This window comes from Rhodofomes roseus, assembly GCF_022264815.1.
Source record: "Rhodofomes roseus strain CIRM-BRFM 1785 chromosome Unknown C8Q71scaffold_15, whole genome shotgun sequence".
Classification (NCBI taxonomy): domain Eukaryota; kingdom Fungi; phylum Basidiomycota; class Agaricomycetes; order Polyporales; family Fomitopsidaceae; genus Rhodofomes; species Rhodofomes roseus.
In genome coordinates, this window is record NW_025952971.1 from 795,252 (window position 1) to 815,831 (window position 20,580).

The window sequence follows — 20,580 nt, forward strand, 5'->3', positions numbered from 1 at the left end:
GAACAACGTTGATCCAAGGATGTCATGATCACGATGCGTGTCCGTCTGACGAGTTACTTACATGTATTTCTGATGAGAACAGATTCACTGTGGCTACATAAGCCGTTGTTGATCATGCCCCTCACGCTTCCCTCAGACAGACACCGTACGATGGAGACCCTCTACCTTCTCTGCATATTCGCGACATTGCTTGTGTCATCGTACATGACATTCTCCCTGATGTCTGTGCATGGGCACAAAGTTGGAGTGCCGCCTGGTCCAAGAGCGCTTCCGCTCATTGGCAATGTACATCAGGTGCCGATGGCACACCTCGAGCAAGCATTCGCCCAGTGGTGTAAACGATATGGTACTCGTTCCTGCTTTCATCGACGCCCTGTGATTTGACCAGCGACTTTCCGCGCAGGCGACCCCGTGTTTGTACGGTTCTTTCGGTCTCCGACGCTCATTATCAACACACGACGAGTGGCGTGAGACTTGCTGGAGAAGAAAGGCTTGATCTATTCCAGCCGTCCACGTACTGTTCTATTTTCTGAGTTGTACGTGTCATTGTTTCTGCTTTGTTACGCGAGTCTTAGTCACCCTCCTTTAGAATGCAATGGGACAGCTCTGTATTCCTTCCGTATGACAGTGAGTCACGACGGAAGCAGCGCAAGTGGATTGAAAGCGCATTCAATGATAAAGCTGCGTTGCAATCCTACGAGCCCATCAGACAGAGGGAAACATACAAGTTACTTCACTCTCTGATGAATGAACCAGAGGGATTTGCTATGCACGTCAAGCGGTAAGCGTCGGCCTACATACACAAACTCAAAGCATCGTAGTTGACTCTGACCGGCCGTTTAGGTTCGTCGCAGCGTTGCTAACAGAAGTTACATATGGTCACACAATCAAGTCGCTGGACGACCCATACCTCTTATTAATGGACAGAGCAACGCGCGGGACGTCCGAAGGCGGGGCAGCAGCGGCACTGGTCGATTTCTTCCCCGTATGTAAGTGAATGCGGCTCTGGGCTGTTAAAGCACTCATCAGATACTCATGTGATCATAGTGAGGTTCATTCCCTCCTGGATGCCCGGCGCGGGTTTCAAGCGACACGCCCTCAAAGTCCGAGAGATAATACACCAAGCGACATCATTACCGTACCACGATGTCAAAGACAAAGTGGTGAGTAACATAAATAAGATTGTGCTTGACCTATGTTTGACGAGACATAGCTAGCAGGGACGGCGAGGACGTCCCTTGTTGCATCGCTTTTACAGGAGGCACGAAGGAACGGCACACTCGCTCAAGATGAACGGGACATAATGGCTGCTGCTAGCACTATCAACGGTGGTATGTAACATTGCGCAATGCACGCAACGAGGAGCTGAACATGATCCTTGGTTGGGATAGCGGGGTCGGATACGGTATGTTTATATTCGCTAGAGTAAGAAATTACGCTGATCTAAATACGCGTTCAGACAAAATCCGTCCTTGCTTCATTCGTGCTAGCAATGGTCGTCTATCCCGAAGTCCTGGAGAAAGCACAAAACGAGGTTGATCGTGTAGTCGGTGTTGATCGCTTACCCCAGATCGAAGACCGGGGCAAGCTTCCATACATCGAATGTATCATTACCGAAGCCCTCCGGTGGGTGGAGTGCTCGTGCATGTGTATGCTCATTCATTGATACCTTCCATGCCAGCTGGAGCTCGCCGGTTCCTCTAGGTCGGTCCGCCAATGTGGCTAATCGACGTATTGCGCATAGAATGTTGAAGCTCTCCTACAGGAATTCCGCACTGCTTAACCGAAGATGACAACTACAGAGGATATATCATCCCTCGAGGTTCGACCGTCCTGGGGAACATCTGGCAAGCCTGATGTGACCATTGCCAGTATCGCCTCAATAACTTGTAGCACTCACAGGGCAATGACTCATGACGAAGAGACGTACTCTGACCCATCCATATTTCGGCCAGAGCGCTTCCTCAATATGAAGGCAGAAGTGATGGAGACTGCCGACCCTCGTGCTGCTGTCTTTGGATTTGGTAGACGGTAAGGACCACCCAGGCACTTGTTAACGTCGACCTGCTGACAATGCGCCCAGCATATGTCCCGGGCGTTACTTCGCGGACACCAATATATTCATGGCAGTGACGAGCATAGTGGCGACGCTGAACATCGCGAAAGCGCGAGACTCAACCGGCAAGGAGATTGTACCATCCATCGAGTTTTGTTCTGGTCTCACTCGGTGGGTTTCCACGCCAGTTGAGCATTCAATGTTACTGAGCAGTACATCAGCCATCCGCCTGAGTTTGTGTGTTCTATCACGCCTCGATCACAGCGGGCAATGGACATGGTCTCCAAGATGCTGATGAGTCTATCAGATTGATACACGAGTGTTAAAAAAACCTGGCATAGTGGTCCACTAACAGACTTCGTCGTGTGTTAGTCTACGGCGGCCCTTCGTTTCATTCAATGCAATCCCCTCGATGATGTACACACCTATATGTATCTGCCTTCGGCGCCCAATGATATGCCTTACAGACAGTGTTCGAACGCGCCACTCTCAAGCGGTGCTAGCAATCAATTCTGCAGCTTGTTGCGACCGCGCTTTGATTGAGCATTGGAAGTGGACGGGACAGCTAGTCTCACGTCAGACACGATGCGGCAAAACTCAAATGGTATGTTCGCCTACCTTGTGAGACCGGGCTCGTATGAACCCGGGGGCGTGATCTCATTTCCTAGGGCATCTCGGGCTTTCGAGATGTCAAGAGTCGCTATCATGTAAGACATCCCCAACCATACGCTGATGTCTGCGAAGCGACGACCCGGACAAATCCTACGCAATCGTCAGCTTCAGTCTAGCATAGATGACGAGACATAGAGCGTGCCTTCGACCATGTCCAAACACTATATTACGCGGATCTATGCGCTCGACTTCCTCTGCTGTCAGCGCCGAAAAACGTTCTGGCAGGAAATCGTCTGGACTAGGGTAATCCTTCGGGTCTCGACACATAAGCCTAGTCCACGAGGTCTGTCTAGATGAACAGCGGAAGACATAATAGGACTGACCAGAGATTTGGGATCACAGTTGTTCCCTTTGGGATAAAGTATCCACGATACTCATCGTCTTCGCTCGATGCATGGGGTAGACCTACAAGTCGGTTAGGGATGCATGAAAGAGCCAGCCAGAGTGTCACATACTCAAGGGGACAGGACAGAGCCAGCTAAGTATACGAGAAGTTAATCGGGAGCTCGTGACGTTGTCGCTCGGGGCTTACCGATATGTCTCCTTCTGTATACACTCTAAGTACGGAAGGGAATCCCTGTCTTCCAATGTCGGTAACCGGTCATGACCGACGACACGATCCATCTCATCTTGCGCCTTCTTGTACGCTTCGGGATGTAGAACCATAGCGAGTATGAAACTATGCAATACACACTTTGTCTGCAGGACGCATCAGAATGGATACAAGGCACATACAAGATAGTTTACCGTATCTGTTCCAGCTATTGGTAATACGGTATTCTAGTGAGTGATCAACTAGTGAACAACTTTAATTCCGTACCATTGTATGTCGACGACCCGAGATGCATGATTTCCGGCAATAAGGACCCAATCTCTCCTTTGTCCGAGTATTCCTTGATCAGTGAGCCCACAACGGACAGTTTGCCATTCTGTACCTCCGGTCCGTCATCTGATAAGCCCCGTACATGGCATTAGCATGACTCACATTTGCATGCATTTCCGCAAGCGCATACGTTTTGACATGTGTCTCCTGCAACGCGGCTCTCCCTTCTAATGTGTGACGCTTCCATCCACCGCCGGGAAGCCAGGTTGGAGTGTACTTAACTGTAGCAGCCCTGAGCGATACATGCTTTGAATGCGTGGAGCAAGCTTACGTATGGGAATGAAATCCACGAGCGCAGCGCCAGGGGCGGAAGCAGCCGTGGTGCCCTCGATGGTCGTGTCAATGAGCCGAAGATATTCATCGTCCGATGAGATGACGCTGTGTCCGTACAGTGTCTCCAGCATGGTTGCCCCAGAAAAGCTGCAAATTGTGATATGAGTGACAGTCGTGCGACAAAGATCAATTCCTTCTAGAAGAACATCAAGTTACTATGCTCAAGGACTCACCGACGGACATGCTTCACAAAGCTATCGGGATCGACGAGTAGGTTGGAGAGAAGTACGTGAGCCTCGCGAGTCTGAACAGGCAAGTACTGCGCAATTGAAGCTTTGTCGAAGAATGGGGCTTGTAACCAGCGGCGGTGCCTCCTGAACATCTCCCTTCCTACGACCTGCGACCGGAGGAGATTGAGACGATAGAGGCGACTCGCCTCCCCCCCGGCTGGCGATCGCCGTTCCCGCTATCCATGGCGGAGAACAAGGAGGCGGCTTTGGAGGAAGAGGAGAAATGGGCTTACAAGCCGGGACCCCACGTCTACACTGACGGCTCTGACTTGGACGGAGGAGTGGGAGCTGCAGCGGTACTCATACGGCCAGGACACGACACCAAGGTCCTGCGATACCACCTCGGACGCGCGACAGAACACACGGTCTATGAAGCAGAGATCGTTGGCTTAGTCCTGGGAGTGACCCTCATCGCGCGCGAGCTCAACGCCAGGGTCGCCTCCTGCGCCGCCGACAACACCGCATGCCTGCAAGCCACGCAGAATCGCAAACCGCACCCGGCGCATTACCTCATCGACAGACTCCTCGGGGAGGTAGACAAACTCCAGAGACGTCACCCCGGCATCAGATTCACGTTACGATGGGTGCCAGGGCACAAGGGAGTGGAAGGAAACGAGCTTGCAGATGCAGAGGCAAAGCGAGCAGCGAGAGGAGAAGGGAGCGAGGAGAACCAATTACCGAGATGGCTGCGGAACAGCCTACCGGTTAGCCTCTCGAAAGTGCGGCAGACGCTGAACGAGCAACTCCACAACCAGGCGAGGGAGGAGTGGCGAGCCTCCCCCAGAACGGAGAGAATGGACAGGATCGACCCCGACCTGCCCTCACGGAAATACGGGAAGTTAGTCGAGCAGCTACCGCGCCGACACGCGAGCATACTCTTCCAGTTGCGAACAGAACACGCCCCACTACAGCAGCACCTCCACCGTATCCAGCGAGCCGACTCACCTACCTGCCCGAACTGTGACACCGCCCGCGAAACGGTCTATCACTTCCTCCTCGAATGCCCGGCGCACGATGACCACCGCGCGAGGCTAGCGCACGACCTTGGACCCGCCGTTGCGGGGTCGATCCGCCACCTTCTATCCGAGCCGAAAGCGTTGAGCCCGCTATTCCGCTACATCCACGCTACAGGCCGCTTCGCGGCCACGTACGGCGAGCTCACGCTGCGAGACAGCGAACGGAAATGATCGCCTACGGCGATCAACTGCTACGACGCCCACACCACCTACTATACCCTGTCTCATACTGTACTAGTACCCCCTATCTCGACGGTGCTCGAGCATACACAGCGATTCATTAGACGACCAACGGACTCTACATTATGTACATCTTATGTCTACATAGGGCTACGCCCTCAGTGACAATAAAGGGAACAAACAAACAAACAAACAAACATCTCCCTTTAGTTCCTGAGTCCAAAGCTTGCGTCCCATCCCAGACTGCAACCACAACATAGTTAGCGATTTGTCCTTGTGTGACTAGGAAACGGTTCGGACGTCGGACGTACAGTTCGATGAACCTGATTGAATACGGTCTGTCTGAGTACTTCGTGCTGCGCTTTTCAAGCAAATCCCGCGCAGCTTTGGCAGAATTCAGGACCAGCACCGGGGTATTGAACATTCGTAGGAATATGATGTCGCCTGGCGTCGACGGGTAAGAAGCTTCCTAATGAACTTCCGAGTGTTTCGAATACTTACCATACAAGTCCTTCCACTGGGCAAACACCTTCTCGGCAAAGTCTGAGGGCATTTGGTGCGCGTTACCCAAAATCGGCAGTGGTCGAGGGCCTGGTGGGAGATGCCTCTTGGAAGTGGTTTGTCGGTTCTGAACGACATAGAGGACAACGAGGGTGACAAGCGTCAGGCCTAGAACAACGTCAAGCAATGTTAGGGTCATGGCGGGCTGCCACGGATCTGCGCTTGTTGGTGTGCGGTCCCCTAACATCAGCGTCGATATACGGTCCAGCGGGTACTTGACGAATACAGTAGGTTTGGTCCCACCAAGTCGTAGAATGGAGTGCTATACTGCGCACTAGCGCAGCGAAGACACCAAGCCGAAACCTTGGTACGTCGGCCAAGGTTCGAGCCTCCGTACAAAATCCGGTCCTGACGCACATGAGTCTATGTGAGCGTCTCATACGGTACCAATGTCATCAATCGCTCCCACCTCATGAGGTCCCATCTGTGTCTTGAGTACCATCCGGGCGCGGCATCCATGAATATGAGATTAGACGTCTTTCTCCACCCATTTCGAAGCTTTCGACGTCTACTAACTGGACCTGTATCATTCGATGTACGTTCGTCCATACGTTGCTAAGACGAAGCACGCTTTCTTGACAAGACGCCTTAAAGCTTCCTTGTCGCTTCCCAACATGGCTTGAGACACGCACTCTGTCGTAGAGGGAAACCAGGAACACTGAACAGAAGCTGAATATCTATGCATTGGTCAGACACCCGGACACCTGACTGACATACGACACGGAGAAGCTGATACATATACAAGCGCGGTTGCGTTTTGTTTGCGTTCAGTACCCAATGCGTTCGTTTGCGTGCCGTGTTCCGAGTAATAAGCTTTACAGCTGTCCCGATCGTGGCTTGATTGAACACTGGAAGGCGGCAGGTGAACTGAAAACAACGTATGTATGAATCATTAGCCACATAATATAGTCCGGGGATCTGACACACCGTGTAAATCGGATTTGAAACTCGCAGGAGGGGTAATCTCGTTGCTCACAGTGTCCTGTGCTGTGCGGATGAGTCGAATGCCGCCGTGAGGTTGGACAGACGCTGACGTCTGCGAACCGACGGCCTGGCCACATGCTGGAAGACGTGACCAGTTCATTCACTAACTGCAAACATGCTCCCTATGACTCACCGGCGGCCACGACCAAAGAGTCTGACTATGCTTCGAGGGTCTGTGCGTTCTGCTTCTTCGCGTGACAGCTTCCAGAAGCAATCGGGAATGAACGCCTGGGAGCTTGGTCGTGCGCGTAACTTACTGCGCTCGATAACAACGTCAGATGAGAGAAGCGCTTCCGTCAGGATATTGCTACTCACCCATATGTCTCCTTTGACACGCACTAGATACGGTACTTAAAGATTGTCGCTCGTGTACCGTGGACAGTCGGGCGCGGCCAACGGCAGCACCTATCTCTTGCTGCAGACTCGCAAAGTTTTCTTCACAATGTGAAGAGCAATAGCCAATTGCTCGTCTATCACAGCGTCAGAATCTGGGGTGAGGGTACACAGAAATGGGATTACCGTATCTGTCCCGGACCCTCCCGGCTGTTGGCACCGAGTCCGTCACGGTCTATTTTAGCATGTAGGATGGCTAGGGCGACGTACCAGCGTAGACCGCAAAAGCACTCGTAGTATTCATGTCAACTCGTACGTCTGGGATTCGAGTTCCCCTTGTTCCTTATACTCCCTCTGGTCAGATGCCCGGTGACCGAGTGTTTGTCGTTCTGCCAGAATCCTCACGTAAGCTCCACCCGAGCGGCTTGAGATAGGACATGGGAACCCACATGTTCGTGCTCGGCAGCTACAACAGGTCATACACCACTACGTCTCCAGCGCGGCATATTTCCAGCCGGCGCCTGTAAACCACGCGGGGATGTACCGCACTGTACTGTACTCAGAATCATTGGCACTGGTAGATAACAATCGAGGTAGCAGACATACCCATACCACGCCAATACCACGCACCGACGAGCAAGTCTTCAAGTTGAAGGTGGGCATTGGGTGGGCAACATTGATAGTGATCACGCTCAGCGCTTGTTACGTACTGTCACAAACGGCAGAAGCAGGTGCCGTGTGACGAGCCGCGAACGTGACTTCTGCACCTCGCGGCCTCGCCCGACGCCGTGCCCCATTAATTCGCTTCGGAGTTCTACTTCTATAGCTATATATCTTCGCTCTTGAGTGCTAGACATGTAGCCCGCTTATCTCCCGTTTACCGCTGACTACCCTCGCATCGCTCACACCATGTCCTACTACTGTGATCGCTGCGTTCGATTCTTCGTGAGTGAGCGTGCGCTCGAGCAGCACCAGGACGACTCGGGCACGCACAACATCTGCGACGACTGTGACAAGGACTTCACTACGTACGAAAAATTGAAGCAACATTGGATTGGCTCTCACAGGCATCACTTTTGCCAATACTGCGATGAACACTTTGACAACGAGGACGAGCTCGAGGAGCACGAAGAGGCAGAGCACTACTACTGCGCACCATGTGGCAGGGTGAGTGGTGCAAAGTAGCAGTCTCGTCGCACTTTCAAGTTGTATTCAATCACGTCCGCCTTCCCTACAGTCCTTCAATTCCGCACTCGGTCTGCACGAGCACAATCGCCAGTCGCATCACTACTGCACCGACTGCCGGCGGCTCTTCCAGAACGAGAACAATCTCCAGCACCACCTACGCTCGACCCTGCACGCAGGCGCACACGTTCCGTGCCCAGGCAAGAAGTGCAAGAAGATGTTCGTCAGCGGCGCCGCACTCATTCTCCACCTCGAGTCGGGCACTTGCCCCTCCCGCATCACGCGCGAGCAAGTCAACCGCGTCGTTGCAAAGTACGACAAGGGCAACGTGATCACGAACCCCGCGCGCATGCTCGCGTACAGGGAGGGTGGCTCGGGACAGACGATCGCGACGTGGGCTACGGGGCGTGCGTGGAACGGCCTCCGTTACGAGTGCTTCCTGTGCCACCGCGAGTACCGCACGCTCGAGGCGCTCAACCAGCACCTCGCGAGCCCTGCGCACGAGAAGAAGATGTACCGCTGCCCGCGCGGCTACTCGGGCTGCGGTGCTGAGTTCAAGACGCTGAGCGCATTGTGCCAGCATGTCGAAAGCGAGCAGTGCAGCATCCGCCGGTTCAATACCAAGGTGCAGGACTACCTCGGCGACCTGACGAGCAACATGAAACGATTGGGCATTTGAGCGACGTCCTGGACGGGATGTCCCGGCCGTTCTCAAGCCCAGCCGTCCTTTCTTGTTTCTCTCAGGTTCTTCGTTTGCAATGCTTCTCCAGCGCGCGATCGCTCCTCGACACGCCAGCCCTGGGGCAGTCATGTGGGGGAGCGCTCGATCTGGTTTCCTACCCAGCGTGTTTGTCTGCGTCGCTCACGTTATAGGCTCTTGTTAAATCGTTCGCTACGACCCTTGCGCTTGGTGCCCGCGTCATGAATACTTGTAGTTGTACGGAATGTTTTCACCTGCTCCTTCACGACAACGACATTGCTCCGTCTGGCTCGTGTGTACAGTATATTATGCTCGATCTCCCGGAAATTGACATCACTGACCGTGGGAGGAGGTCGCTGAGGCCTGAAGCCTCTCTTCTCGAGGAGATCATACACAGCTTGCGCGGAGTTGAGGATGACGACGGGCTGCTGAAAGAACCGCGCGTAAACCACCTCTCCTACTATATAATAGGGCTGTCAGCTTCGAGAGCAACAATACAACACGCACCTGCATGTTTACCGTGTGATGTGCACCATGTGGCGAACGTCTTGTGTGGATCGACAGCAGGGAGCTGATGAAGGGCAGTGACCACGATCCTGGAGGAAGACATGCACGCCTTCTGAGGGAGTGCACAACGTACATGGTCACTAACACAGCCAGAAACAAGGCTACTTCGAGGCCGACGGGGACGTGAGATAGCGTGTCGTCTATCTGAGAGTCAATTGACAGATGATGCGCATGGAGTCACGGATGAGACGCACCTTAGACTAGCTATATGAACGGGACAACGGGCTGCCAAAGTCCGGTTATGTTGGTCAGAGTACCTGTTTATTTGCAACATAAGTTAGCGATGGTAGGTCTGCTGCATCCTCTTCAAGCTCCGCTGGTGCATTGTCCAGTGTATGTCCGACTCCCATTCTCGATCGTCGAGTACGGTTAAGTGCCATCCACACACTCTTCTAGGAGCTTCGAAGTTGTTATGCTTTCGAAATTGACCAGACTCCAGGATGAACGGCGCAGCTCGGACTTCGTGAGAGGACTCGCAGTGGGGCGCTGCAATGCCAACGATACCTTTTGGTCTGTTAGACTCCGACGAGATTCCGTTCCACTCGGGTTCCAGAGCTGAGGGACATCAGGGCCGCGAGTGCAGTCAGCGCGCACCGATGCTATTGATATCGCCAGCATTACTGGAGTTCTTCCATTTGTCGGAAGCCGCAGGGTTGCTCTCCGACTGACCGGACAATTCAGCAGATGCAGGCGCGGTACGTAACTTACTCACAGTCTACGTCCGCGTTCCCCATGTGTATCGACCCCGAGAATGGGGTTAACCAGGGTCAACTTCACTCGAGGCTTCCCCAGACTTCCACCTGTATGTAGTCCCAGTGATAAGCGAATGTATGACGTCCCTGGGATGTCCATAGAGAAGGAGGGCGTGGCCACGAGCCTTCGCTTGTATTGCATTGACACTGGAGACTATTCTGGACGTTCATTCGTCTGATGATCTGCGTGGACAAGGTCTATAGCGACACGATGACACTCCTCAGTTATGGCGGGGTCAAAGCCGGCGGAGCACATAACGAAGGTACTCACTTGTATATAGATATACGCTCACGACAATGACCGCATAGCCACTGACATTCAGTGTACAAACGTCCTCAGGCCGCGGGGACTGAACATGGCACTGGCATTGACGTTGACAAGTTAACGTTAAACAGCGACTCGCACGACGCTTACCCATCTGATAGCAACTGAAGGCGTGTCATATCCAATGAATAGTGCAGTTTTATCCCAGACAGAGCGTCGAACGATGCAAGCCATCCAGTGTGCGGGAAGACGAGAAGCTAGTAACTAGAAAGGCTCGTTACGTACTAGGTCGGTGTCACATTTCACGGCAGTGCGTGCCGCAGTGTGACGGACCGCGACCGTGACTTTATATGGACCCACCCCTATTGTTCTCTTTCTCGAGCTCATCTTGAGCTCATCCACGAGTAAGTACTGCGAGTACAATACCACATTGCTGGAAGCGTAGCTCGTCATGGCTTACTGCGACCGCTGCGAACGCTACTTTCCACACGACCGTGCGCTGGAGCAACACGAACAGAACTCAGGCAATCACAACATCTGCGACGTTTGCGACCGCGACTTCGAGACGTTCTACCAGCTGAAGCAGCACTGGGGCGCCTCTCCCAGGCACCACTACTGCCAGCACTGCGACGAGCACTTCGACGACGCGGACGAGCTGGTGGAGCACTACGAAGACGACCATTACTACTGTGCGACCTGTCGCAAGGTGCGTTCCTCTTCTATCATGTACGTCTGATTCTGTGACATGTCTGCTCTCCGTAGATCTTCAACTCTGCGCTCGGTTTGCACGAACATAACCGCCAGTCGCACCACTACTGCCCCGACTGCCGCCGGCTCTTCCAGAATGAGAACAACCTCCGCAACCACCTACGTTCTGGCGCCCACGCCGCTGCGAATATCCCCTGCCCGGGCAGGGACTGTGGCAGGATGTTCGTCAGCGCCGCCGCACTCGTCCTTCACCTCGAATCCGGAACCTGCCCCTCCCGTGTCACGCGCGACCAGGTCAACCGCGCAGTCGCGCAGTTCGACAGGGAGAACGTCATCACCAACCCTGCGAGGATGATCGCGTATGGCGAGGGCGGCTCCGGGCGGTCGACGACGACTTGGGCGACGGACCTTGCGTGGAACGGGAGCGCGTTCGAGTGCTTCCTGTGCCACCGCGAATACCGCTCCCTGCAGGCACTCAACCAGCACCTCGCGAGCCCCGCGCACGAGGAGAGGATGTACCGCTGCCCGCGCGGGTACTCGGGCTGCGGCGCGGAGTTTTCGACGCTGAGCGCGCTGTGTCAGCATGTCGAGAGCGAACGGTGCGACATTCGCAGGTTCAACAGCCAGATGCAGAACTACCTCGGTGACCTAACGAGCAACATGAGACGACTGGCCTGGTGAGCGACGTCCAGGTTGCAGTGTCCTGGACGTCCATGGGCACACCTGTCGTTCATGTTATGCTTAGATTCATCATCGAGTTCAGTCGTCGCGGTGCTGACGGAATGGGAGATTGTTCTTCCACGCGTCTATCACTGGGTAGTTGTATGAAGGAGCAGTCGACGTCTCACTGTCAGTTTCCTTGTCCCATCCTCTATCTGCACGTTACTCGCGTTACAGAATCGGCCCTCAGATACTCTGCTATGGTTCGCCGGCTGGTTGCTGTGTGTTCGCGCTGTTTTCCCTCGCTGGTGTTGTGATTCCGTTCATGTATGTACACTAGCGAATCCTCGAAATTCCGGAAGTCGTGAAAATTGTGAAATCGTAACATAGCTTGGACACGATAATCTCATCCAGGCTGTTATAACGTTTGTGGGACCCTTCCGATCATGCCTGCTCTGAAACCTTATCCAGGATCAGCTCGGCGGCCTGTTTGGAGCGTGGAGTGATAGAGCATTGGAATCTGTGAGGATGACTGACGAAGCCGGACTCTTCAGCTTCATAGCCTCCCACAGAAAAGCGAACATACCGGACGAGGCCAGAAGTGAACGTCCCCGGTGGTGTGATCTCATTTCCCATTGCATCCCGGGCCTTGCAGATGTCGAACGTCGCCGTGATATTCGCCATTGCCTGCCATATGCCACTGTCGGCGAAGCGGCGACCGGGGCATATCCTGCGAGCGATAGGTGTGCCTCAGTCAATCCGCTGGCAACGTAGAGAGAACCCTACCTTCGGCCGAACCCAAAGATAATGTTTCGAGGATCCTCTTGATTTGCGTAAAGCCCGTTGAAGCGGTCCGGACAGAAGACCTCTGGGTCGGGATAGGCTTCAGCATCGTGCAACATCAGCCTGTCAAGTAATCAGGTAATACTCGCTCAGACCGCGCAGACGGGGATATTGCATAGTGTACGAACCATATATTGGTGATCACCGTCGTCCTCTTAGGTATCCAGTATCCGCGATACTCGTCGTCTTCGGAAGTTTCATGGGCCACGCCTACGAAAGCAGCCTAAGTAGTACATTCGCACGGTGAGGCACTTCCAAGTCACCTAGAGGTGCGGGGGAGGAAACCCTATCATCGTCTCGAATTGATACGTCGAATACGTGAACATTTCTATTGGCACGCACCGGTAGGTCTCTTTCAAAATACATTCAAGGTATGGCAGCGCATGTCTATCGTCGATTGTCGGTAGCCGTGCGTTACAAGTGACGCGGTCTATCTCTTCCTGTGCCTTGGCGTAGACGTCTGGGTTGAGAACCATGAAAAGTATGAAGACTGACACCGCCACGTGGCTCTGCTTGACAGATGAGCCCATGCAAATCAATGCCAATGGGAAGTGAGCTCATACACTTTCGATGCCACCTTTTTGAAGGAGACTGCATCAGCAATCACGAAGCGTACTGTTCTCGCATTGCGCGCGTTCAATCACTCACCTGCATACATCGCAAGTCCAAACATCATGATTTCATGTCGTTCAAGCTCCAGTGTTCCCTTGGCTGCGGAACTCTTGATCAATGCGGGTATCACGGCATGCTCTTCCTTATCCTCGCCCTATCGTGGCTCTGTGTCATGAGTTGTATCGCCGGACCCTATTCGTACTTACAATCTTGCTCTCTGCTAGATCGTACGTCCGTTGTGCCGCTTCTTTCACTATGCTCTTGACCCACGCCGCATTTCGCTTGTACTTGCCACCAGGCGCCCACGCCGGGATGTAATTTACTGTTCCAGGTGCGTATCAGTGAAAGCATGGTATCAGTAGAGCATACTTACGGAATGGCAGGAAGTACACGGGTACCGTGCCAGGAGCGGCAGACCTCACCGTTTCCTCTAGCGCTTTGTTGATGATGTCCAGATACTCATCCGAGTCGTCCGCAGATGTGACGGTATGCCCGGAGACATACTGAAGCATGGTGGATGCGGTGTACCTTCGGGGTTTTGGTAAGCGGACTACTGAGCTTTACCTAGCGTTGAATCTTACCGGTGGATATGGGCCCAGAAGTCGTCGGGATTGCGGAGTAGCCCGCCGAGCAGATTGATCGCGTTGCGTCGCTGCACGTCGGCAACCACGGATAGTGACCTCTTAGAAAAGAAAGGTATATGCATCCATCGTCGGTGCTTGCGGACTTCCTCAGTGTAAGGCTGGAAACCGGATATATGATCCCACCCCAGCCTGCCATACCAGTATCGTCATCTTCAAGGCGCAGGAGGTGTGCCGGTGCACTCACGATTCCATCAACTTGACCGTTGAATACGGTCTGTTCAAGTACTTTTTGCCTGGCCTTTCCAGCAGCTCTCGTGCATCGTGGACGGTATTGATAATCAGGACAGGTGTATTAAACATCTTCAGATAGACGATGTCCCCTAAGCAGACAACGAGCACTAATCAGCACTAGTACACTTCTGTCACAGGCCTCGCGAAACATCCTGACCGTACTTCTCCCTCAGTTTTGCGAACCTCTTCTCGGGGTATTCCAAGGTCATCTGATGTATGTTACCTAGGATAGGCAACGGTCGAGGACCTGGCGGGAGGTGACGACGGCGTCCTCGTCGTTGCCACGATGCATAGTAAATAATGCCTACAAAGATCGCCAGTCCTAGCGCAACTTGGTAGTCAAGTGACAGGCCCATGTTTGCGGGAGTATGGGTAAGCCTGGAGGCGGCCCAAAAGGTTGCAACATGATGCGGCTCCCGGGCGAGGTTCTTGTACGATCACTTCGGAGAGTATAACGTTAGTCGCCATCCGTAACCGAGCGGCATTAGGAGCAACGCACGCAGACACACCTCAGGCTTCTCCGTCACGGTGACCGAACGACACTGTTTGACGGTCTTCTATTACAGGAACTCTATTCAAATCTTGCTGAACGATTAGCCGCAAACAAACTCTAGTATGGCCTTCGAGTCCTCATAGGTCAGCAGAATTTTGACGCTTCGCACCCAGCGTTCCGCCACGGAGTGAGATCTGTGCATGAGGATTACGAGGCACATCGGAAGCAAAGCCGATTTGCCTTCGTCGGCTAGTACTTACGGGGTTGACACAGAGGCGCGGCGGCACGAATGTTCGAAACAAAGGCTGGACTGCGTCTCGCAGAGCATCTACTGCCATTCTGGGAAAGGAATCAAGGCACTCTTTTCCCAGAAATCACCCTCCTGGCTGTTCTCTACGAAGTGCAGTATGACAGAACACCTTGGGGGCTTAAAGCATACTAGCGGAGTGAGTCGTATCTTGCTGCATGGTAATACACAAACCGATCGTCCCGTTCACGCTTCTAGGATTCGTATCTTGGGAAAATTCTACAATCATCTCTACGCTCAAACCCCACCCAATATCAACTCTGTGGCTTGCTTAGAGCGTGGCGTAATAGAGCATTGAAACTTGTGAGGGTGACTGGCGAAGTCATATGCATGAGCTTCAGAACGTCTCCGACATGACATGGCACGCACTTGACGAGACCAGAAGAGAATGTCCCTGGCGGCGTGATCTCATCGCCCATTGCATCACGAGTCTTGCGGACGTCGAACGTCGTTATAATGTTCGCCATTGCATGCCATATGCCTATGTCAGCAAAGCGACGACCAGGACAAATCCTACGCAAAGCGAGCCCGATTTAGTTGATTACGGCACGACGCAAAATTGGAGATGTCATCACCGCCGTCCAAACCCGAAGACAATATTTCGAGGATCCTCTTGATCGTCATTCAGCCCATTGAAGCGTTCCGGACGGAAAGCGTCTGGGTCTGGATATGTGGCAGGATCGTGTAACATAAACCTGTACAGCAATGCCCCATCAGAACGCGCTTACCGATAGAGCTGGGCAGTACATACCATAGGTTAGCGACTACGGTCGTCCCCTTGGGTATCCAGTACCCGCGGTACTCGTCATCCTCGCAGTTCTTGTGAGGCATACCTATGAAAAGAGACTAAGTTTGAGTATGTCAATTTCCTGAGTAATGAGACAAGCAACCTAGAGGTGCGGGGCACGAGAACCTGTGGTCCGAAGGTGAATCGATGTACTCTGACCTGAGACGAGGACGAGCTGTCACGCACCGATAAGTCTCTTTGAGGATGCACTCAAGATATGGCAACGCAGGTCTGTCTTCGATGGTCGGAATCCTGCTGGTGCCGACGACACGGTCCATTTCCTCTTGCGCCTTGGCATATACATCTGGATTGAGCACCATAGCAAGCAGAAAGACCATCACGACGGTTTGTGTCTGCGCGGGAGATGAGACGACGCAGAGCGCAATACAGAGTGGATAGCTAATACCGTATCCGTGCCAGCTGTAAGAACAATCGTATCAGCAAACAGCTTTTCCTCGTTCGACTGCGTTGATGGCACCTACCCGCGTACAAAGTAAGGCCAAACATCATGATCTCCGGCCGTTCGTGCTCCAGTAATCCTTTAGCCGAGGAGGCCTTGATCAACTCCGGTAACACAAAGTGCGCGCCCGTGTCCTCGCTCTGTCGTGAGTAAGTGGCATAAGACATGATATATGTCGTTGCTCATTCGTACATGCGTACTTACCAGCTTGCTCTCCGCCAAGGCGTACGTTCGTCGTGCAGCATCCTGCACTACGGTCTTGACCCACAATGCAGTTCGTTTGAACCTCGCCCCTGGTACCCAGGCCGGGATATATTTGACTGGATCGATATGCTGTCAGCACAGAGAGGTGATCGGCGGGTATAGCGCGCCTACGCATTGGTATGAAGTCCACGGGTGCCGCGCCCGGAGCGGACGAGCCCATTGTCTCGTCTAGTGCCTTCTCAATGAGATGCAGATACTCGTCGTCAGAAGACGCTACAGTGTGCCCATAGAGACACTGGAGCATGGTCGACGCAGAATATCTATGTCAATATCATGTAAGCACCATGCCAAGTACTGCAGCGGGAGTAGAAGGCCCACCGATGGATATGAGTCCCGAAATCCTTGGGATCTCGAAGAAGCCCCGTGAGCAGGGTGACTGCTTCACGTCTCTGTACCTCAGCAAATGCAGACAGCGATGTCTTGGAGAAGAAAGGGAGATGCATCCATCGTCTATGTTTACGGACTTCTTCATTATACGGTAGGAGCCCGAAGTCGTGTTCCCACCCGAGCCTTGTGTTCGTTGTGTCACTTCGATGAGCAGCATCAAATGTAATCCGGGTTCATGTGCTTACATCTCTGTTAGCAGGACCAAATGTGGCCTATCCGAGTATTTGAAGCTTCGCTTGCCCAGGAGCTCTCGTGCAGCAGTGACAGAGTTGATGACTAATACATGGGTGTTGAATATCTTCAAGTAAACAATGTCCCCTGATGCCGTACAATCAGCTATAGGGGATCTTCAAGGTACACCGCAAGACACCCTCACCATACGTCTCTCTCCATTGTGCAAACCGTTTCTCCGGGAACTCCAAAGTCATCTGTGCTACGTTGCCCAAGATGGGCAGCTGTCGAGGACCAGGAGGTAACTGACCACGGCGAAATTGTCGACCCTGTAGTCCAAAGTGGATTATGCCGACGAGGACAACTAGCCCGAGTGCAGCTTGAACGCCAAGTGGGAAGCTCATCGTTAGGAGCGTGTACGCGATACTAGTGAGGCAATCTGAACGAATCGCAACACTGCCAGTGTGTTCCTGAACGAGGGTTCGCTTGGCTTGGCTTATATGGGACATCTGTACCACTGACCATGAGCGCGAGGCGCTGCGCACCGCGGTAAAAGCGTGTAGACTTACTGGCTACATGACGAATCGTGGCCTCAGCTGACTTGCCGACATACAGAGTTTGGTTGGTTATCTGCATTAGCCGCCGTTCACGACGCTCTGTCGGTGCCTTCTCGCAAGCCTTCGGTGTATCTACGCTCCGAGGTCACTCTTCCTCCACATTGCAAGAATCTATGGCACGTTTGACAAGAAGGCAGCGTGGCATACATGTTCGCAACCCGGGGTCTGTGATAGGCGAAGACCATTCGTCCCTGCCGGAAGCACTTCATACAGCACCATCTTGAGAGCTGCGAGCTATGAGCTGTTCACTTCTCTCGATCGAGGTCGGATGTCACAGACGAAATGTTTGGGACGTCTATTGACAGAGAAACGGTGAATGGTACCATGCTCATACAGACCTTTCATGATCGCACCCACCTGACGAAGCCAGAAGTAAACTCAAGTGGAGGAGTGATCTCTCGTCCCACTAAATCGTGCGCTTTGTCAATATGAAAGGTGGCTATGACGCTAGCCATGACAAGCCACGCGTTGCTGTCACCCAGAAAACGTCCGGGACATATACTATAAGATTGGAAGGAGTACATGAGCCGACTAAGCAAAGCCAAGAAAGCGAAGCATACCGCCTCCGTGCCCGAATACAATCTTGCGGGGATCGCGAAGCTCTGCCAAATCTGGTTCAAGTTCAAAGAAGCGTTCTGGCTTGAAGTCGTCAGGGTCCTCGTATATTGCATCGTCGCGCGACATAGCCCTGTGAAGGTCACGAAATCAGCCATTAGACCATCATGATGACCATAGCACGCAAAGACATACCAAATGTTCGGTATGGCTGTCGCGCCCTTAGGAATGTCGTAACCATTGTAGTCGTCCTCTTCGGTAAGTTGATGCGCAACGCTTACTCAGCTCTGCCGTCAGATCTGTTTCGCGCAACGTACAAGATAACTTGCTCAGAGGGATCGGAACACCCCATCTACTCGCGGTGCCTGTAAGTCGCAAACACATCAAAACGACAGTCTCCTACCTGTAGACTTCCTTCAGCACACATTCGAGGTACGGAAGTGCTTCTCTGTCATCCATCTGAGGCAGTCTTCCTGTCCCGACGATACGATCGATCTCCTCCTGCGCTTTCTTGAAGACTGCCGGATGGCGGACCATAGCAAAGACAAAGACAGCGAGGACGCTGACCGTCTAAGCATCACCCTCGCTCCATAGGAGCACTTCATCAGATAATTCGTGCACACTCACTGTCTCCGTTCCCGCTGGAACGTCATGCAACGGCACGCTCAGAGGGTAGATAACTGAGCAAAGGATGCACCCGACTCACCTGAATAGACCACACCCGCTGCGCCACTCATTTCCCTCTCTTCCGTGGGTGAGATTGGTTCATCTATGGGAGCCTCCTCCAACAGCGTGGCCGCGAAAGACGGCTTGACGCTACCCGCTGCCTATACATGTAGGTACCATCAACGGGCAACTACCGCTCGCTAGGGGTGCTGCTTCGTACCATAGTCTTTATAACAGACCTGAAGGGGTCGAGATTCATAGCATCGATATCAGGACGTAGGCGAATCGCAGTCCGCTTCCAGCCCGCACCAGGCAACCACCATGGCACATATTTCACTATCCAGCAAAGTCAGATGCACGGTTGCGTTATCGATGTCAGTATCACTCAACCGGGCGGCAGCTGCGACTCACAGATGGGGAAGAAATCGACCAGCATAGAGCCAGGGGTCCCGGCTGCGAAAAGCCCCGCCAATGCACTATCTACTTTGCGGATGTGCGCATCGTCAATGGACGTCACCGTATGGCCGTACCCGATTTCGAGCATCACCGCAGCGGAAAAGCTGGCAGAGTCCAATGACTTTTAGGCAGTGCGATCGATCGGCGTTGACTCACCGCTTGAGATGGTCCATGAACGCGCTGGGCTCTCGGACCAGGTCCGCGAGAAGTCTGCGTGTCTCACGTTGCTGGATAGGGACGTAGCCATCGAGAAGGTCCTTCGTTTGGAAGCTGTGCTGGAACCATCTGCGATGGCGCTTCCAGCGGTCGTCGTTTGTGATGAAACCGATGTTCCAGCTGAAGCCGCCGCTACGTGGTATATATGAGACTGCATGCATTAGGAAGGTGCGCTCTGGAATTCACCCACAGATCGCAGATGTAGGTGAAAAGGGGCCGTCCGGAGTATTTGGCACCCCGCTGTTCCATGAGTTCCCTCGCAGCCTCAGCGGAATTGATGATCAGGACGTCTCGGGTGAGAAATCGTGCGTAGACCATGTCACCTGTATGGTAGAGCTGCATGTAAGTGCCATGTATTTGTGATTCGACTTCGAAGTGAGGCGTACCGTATTTCCTTGCCCACTCAGTGAACGTCTCGTGCTGATAGGCATCCGAGATTTGGTGTACGTTGCCCAGTATCGGAAGCCGCGGAGGTCCTGGAGGCAGGCGGAGAGCTCGATGCTCGCGCCACCACAGTAAGAATACGCAAGCTACAAAGAGAATATACGATGTGAAAGCTGGGAACGTGTCCGTGGTGCTCCACAATAAAGACGTTGAGACGGTCGATGACATGACCAGAGCAGTCGCGATTTGAAGCTGCAAAGCCGGCGACAGCTCCGCAATCTATGTACGACCACGATGGCATCAACTTGCATCTAAGGGTCCATGGGCTTCAGAACAGTCGGCGTCACGGTGGATATCCCAAGTTCCCAGTCCGCGGATGGAGTTAGACACCTCCATCGGCTC

General features: G+C 53.3%; 10 protein-coding genes across 10 annotated transcripts; 3 read left to right on the top strand and 7 right to left on the bottom strand.

Moving 5' to 3' along the window:
* Nucleotides 1–356: 356 nt before the first annotated feature.
* Nucleotides 357–2,626, top strand: C8Q71DRAFT_151633 (cytochrome P450). The gene is made up of 12 exons (XM_047916629.1): nucleotides 357–536; nucleotides 590–781; nucleotides 844–989; nucleotides 1,048–1,163; nucleotides 1,214–1,331; nucleotides 1,392–1,405; nucleotides 1,460–1,626; nucleotides 1,682–1,704; nucleotides 1,766–1,847; nucleotides 1,903–2,031; nucleotides 2,084–2,227; nucleotides 2,278–2,626. The coding sequence occupies exons 2-12, from the start codon at nucleotides 591–593 to the stop codon at nucleotides 2,366–2,368; spliced, it is 1,221 nt and encodes a 406-aa protein (XP_047777161.1). The 5' UTR covers nucleotides 357–536; nucleotide 590; the 3' UTR covers nucleotides 2,369–2,626.
* On the bottom strand, nucleotides 2,536–4,680 carry C8Q71DRAFT_151605 (cytochrome P450). The gene is made up of 13 exons (XM_047916628.1): nucleotides 4,408–4,680; nucleotides 4,118–4,281; nucleotides 3,883–4,031; nucleotides 3,714–3,832; nucleotides 3,549–3,657; nucleotides 3,476–3,489; nucleotides 3,261–3,427; nucleotides 3,184–3,206; nucleotides 3,052–3,133; nucleotides 2,871–2,999; nucleotides 2,785–2,818; nucleotides 2,675–2,735; nucleotides 2,536–2,621 (listed from the first exon to the last, which is right to left on the bottom strand). Exons 2-12 carry the CDS (start codon nucleotides 4,264–4,266, stop codon nucleotides 2,721–2,723), a joined length of 990 nt encoding a protein of 329 aa, XP_047777162.1. The 5' UTR covers nucleotides 4,267–4,281; nucleotides 4,408–4,680; the 3' UTR covers nucleotides 2,536–2,621; nucleotides 2,675–2,720.
* Nucleotides 4,681–5,576: 896 nt separating this feature from the next.
* C8Q71DRAFT_859598 (uncharacterized protein) lies at nucleotides 5,577–6,070 on the bottom strand (the record flags this gene model as incomplete). Its single annotated transcript, XM_047927666.1, has 3 exons — nucleotides 5,577–5,613; nucleotides 5,682–5,814; nucleotides 5,872–6,070. The coding sequence occupies 3 exons, from the start codon at nucleotides 6,068–6,070 to the stop codon at nucleotides 5,577–5,579; spliced, it is 369 nt and encodes a 122-aa protein (XP_047777163.1).
* A 1,959-nt stretch (nucleotides 6,071–8,029) lies between these two features.
* C8Q71DRAFT_151716 (uncharacterized protein) lies at nucleotides 8,030–9,233 on the top strand. The gene is made up of 2 exons (XM_047916630.1): nucleotides 8,030–8,415; nucleotides 8,486–9,233. Exons 1-2 carry the CDS (start codon nucleotides 8,158–8,160, stop codon nucleotides 9,110–9,112), a joined length of 885 nt encoding a protein of 294 aa, XP_047777164.1. The 5' UTR covers nucleotides 8,030–8,157; the 3' UTR covers nucleotides 9,113–9,233.
* Nucleotides 9,234–9,300: 67 nt separating this feature from the next.
* C8Q71DRAFT_859600 (uncharacterized protein) lies at nucleotides 9,301–9,743 on the bottom strand (the record flags this gene model as incomplete). Its single annotated transcript, XM_047927667.1, has 2 exons — nucleotides 9,301–9,593; nucleotides 9,641–9,743. The coding sequence occupies 2 exons, from the start codon at nucleotides 9,741–9,743 to the stop codon at nucleotides 9,301–9,303; spliced, it is 396 nt and encodes a 131-aa protein (XP_047777165.1).
* Nucleotides 9,744–11,168: 1,425 nt separating this feature from the next.
* On the top strand, nucleotides 11,169–12,106 carry C8Q71DRAFT_797842 (uncharacterized protein; the record flags this gene model as incomplete). The annotated part of the gene is made up of 2 exons (XM_047925771.1): nucleotides 11,169–11,423; nucleotides 11,480–12,106. The coding sequence occupies 2 exons, from the start codon at nucleotides 11,169–11,171 to the stop codon at nucleotides 12,104–12,106; spliced, it is 882 nt and encodes a 293-aa protein (XP_047777166.1).
* Nucleotides 12,107–12,317: 211 nt separating this feature from the next.
* On the bottom strand, nucleotides 12,318–15,141 carry C8Q71DRAFT_151951 (cytochrome P450). The gene is made up of 14 exons (XM_047916633.1): nucleotides 14,915–15,141; nucleotides 14,573–14,855; nucleotides 14,369–14,504; nucleotides 14,122–14,313; nucleotides 13,914–14,068; nucleotides 13,747–13,862; nucleotides 13,577–13,694; nucleotides 13,492–13,505; nucleotides 13,271–13,437; nucleotides 13,192–13,214; nucleotides 13,057–13,138; nucleotides 12,872–12,991; nucleotides 12,672–12,815; nucleotides 12,318–12,617 (listed from the first exon to the last, which is right to left on the bottom strand). Exons 2-14 carry the CDS (start codon nucleotides 14,769–14,771, stop codon nucleotides 12,530–12,532), a joined length of 1,554 nt encoding a protein of 517 aa, XP_047777167.1. The 5' UTR covers nucleotides 14,772–14,855; nucleotides 14,915–15,141; the 3' UTR covers nucleotides 12,318–12,529.
* Nucleotides 15,142–15,146: 5 nt separating this feature from the next.
* Nucleotides 15,147–17,994, bottom strand: C8Q71DRAFT_151902 (cytochrome P450 monooxygenase). Its single transcript, XM_047916631.1, has 14 exons — nucleotides 17,854–17,994; nucleotides 17,490–17,793; nucleotides 17,299–17,431; nucleotides 17,045–17,236; nucleotides 16,838–16,986; nucleotides 16,667–16,782; nucleotides 16,485–16,602; nucleotides 16,409–16,422; nucleotides 16,189–16,355; nucleotides 16,106–16,128; nucleotides 15,967–16,048; nucleotides 15,791–15,910; nucleotides 15,585–15,728; nucleotides 15,147–15,528 (listed from the first exon to the last, which is right to left on the bottom strand). The coding sequence occupies exons 2-14, from the start codon at nucleotides 17,791–17,793 to the stop codon at nucleotides 15,453–15,455; spliced, it is 1,638 nt and encodes a 545-aa protein (XP_047777168.1). The 5' UTR covers nucleotides 17,854–17,994; the 3' UTR covers nucleotides 15,147–15,452.
* C8Q71DRAFT_151911 (uncharacterized protein) lies at nucleotides 17,995–18,784 on the bottom strand. Its single transcript, XM_047916632.1, has 3 exons — nucleotides 18,652–18,784; nucleotides 18,259–18,589; nucleotides 17,995–18,196 (listed from the first exon to the last, which is right to left on the bottom strand). The coding sequence occupies exons 1-3, from the start codon at nucleotides 18,695–18,697 to the stop codon at nucleotides 18,136–18,138; spliced, it is 438 nt and encodes a 145-aa protein (XP_047777169.1). The 5' UTR covers nucleotides 18,698–18,784; the 3' UTR covers nucleotides 17,995–18,135.
* Nucleotides 18,531–20,392, bottom strand: C8Q71DRAFT_152038 (cytochrome P450). Its single transcript, XM_047916634.1, has 11 exons — nucleotides 20,181–20,392; nucleotides 19,985–20,130; nucleotides 19,735–19,926; nucleotides 19,534–19,682; nucleotides 19,343–19,458; nucleotides 19,163–19,283; nucleotides 19,084–19,097; nucleotides 18,860–19,026; nucleotides 18,774–18,808; nucleotides 18,652–18,709; nucleotides 18,531–18,589 (listed from the first exon to the last, which is right to left on the bottom strand). Coding segments are annotated over exons 1-10 (987 nt in total). The 5' UTR covers nucleotides 20,226–20,392; the 3' UTR covers nucleotides 18,531–18,589; nucleotides 18,652–18,707.
* Between the last annotated feature and the right edge of the window lie 188 nt (nucleotides 20,393–20,580).

Coding starts and splice junctions, on each gene's coding strand:
- C8Q71DRAFT_151911 (XM_047916632.1), bottom strand. CDS start 18,697: ATGGTTACGACATTCCTAAGGGCGCGACAGCCATACCGAACATTTG. Junction 18,590..18,651: donor ACAGCCATACCGAACATTTG/GTATGTCTTTGC, acceptor TGACCTTCACAG/GGCTATGTCGCGCGACGATG. Junction 18,197..18,258: donor TTTACTTCTGGCTTCGTCAG/GTGGGTGCGATC, acceptor CTCTGTCAATAG/ACGTCCCAAACATTTCGTCT.
- C8Q71DRAFT_151633 (XM_047916629.1), top strand. CDS start 591: ATGCAATGGGACAGCTCTGTATTCCTTCCGTATGACAGTGAGTCACGA. Junction 1,627..1,681: donor ATCATTACCGAAGCCCTCCG/GTGGGTGGAGTG, acceptor CTTCCATGCCAG/CTGGAGCTCGCCGGTTCCTC. Junction 2,032..2,083: donor GTCTTTGGATTTGGTAGACG/GTAAGGACCACC, acceptor CAATGCGCCCAG/CATATGTCCCGGGCGTTACT.
- C8Q71DRAFT_152038 (XM_047916634.1), bottom strand. CDS start 20,225: ATGCCTATCAGCACGAGACGTTCACTGAGTGGGCAAGGAAATACG. Junction 19,927..19,984: donor TTCACCTACATCTGCGATCT/GTGGGTGAATTC, acceptor TATACCACGTAG/CGGCGGCTTCAGCTGGAACA. Junction 19,284..19,342: donor GGTCTGTTATAAAGACTATG/GTACGAAGCAGC, acceptor CTACATGTATAG/GCAGCGGGTAGCGTCAAGCC.
- C8Q71DRAFT_151902 (XM_047916631.1), bottom strand. CDS start 17,793: ATGTCCCATATAAGCCAAGCCAAGCGAACCCTCGTTCAGGAACACACT. Junction 17,432..17,489: donor ACAATGGAGAGAGACGTATG/GTGAGGGTGTCT, acceptor GTACGGCATCAG/GGGACATTGTTTACTTGAAG. Junction 16,049..16,105: donor CTCGTGCCCCGCACCTCTAG/GTTGCTTGTCTC, acceptor CTCTTTTCATAG/GTATGCCTCACAAGAACTGC.
- C8Q71DRAFT_151951 (XM_047916633.1), bottom strand. CDS start 14,771: ATGGGCCTGTCACTTGACTACCAAGTTGCGCTAGGACTGGCGATCTTT. Junction 13,863..13,913: donor CGTGTACTTCCTGCCATTCC/GTAAGTATGCTC, acceptor CACCTGGAACAG/TAAATTACATCCCGGCGTGG. Junction 12,816..12,871: donor ATCTTTGGGTTCGGCCGAAG/GTAGGGTTCTCT, acceptor TATCGCTCGCAG/GATATGCCCCGGTCGCCGCT.
- C8Q71DRAFT_151605 (XM_047916628.1), bottom strand. CDS start 4,266: ATGTTCAGGAGGCACCGCCGCTGGTTACAAGCCCCATTCTTCGACAAA. Junction 3,207..3,260: donor ATACAGAAGGAGACATATCG/GTAAGCCCCGAG, acceptor TCGTATACTTAG/CTGGCTCTGTCCTGTCCCCT. Junction 3,000..3,051: donor ACTGTGATCCCAAATCTCTG/GTCAGTCCTATT, acceptor CTCGTGGACTAG/GCTTATGTGTCGAGACCCGA.
- C8Q71DRAFT_151716 (XM_047916630.1), top strand. CDS start 8,158: ATGTCCTACTACTGTGATCGCTGCGTTCGATTCTTCGTGAGTGAGCGT. Junction 8,416..8,485: donor ACTGCGCACCATGTGGCAGG/GTGAGTGGTGCA, acceptor CCTTCCCTACAG/TCCTTCAATTCCGCACTCGG.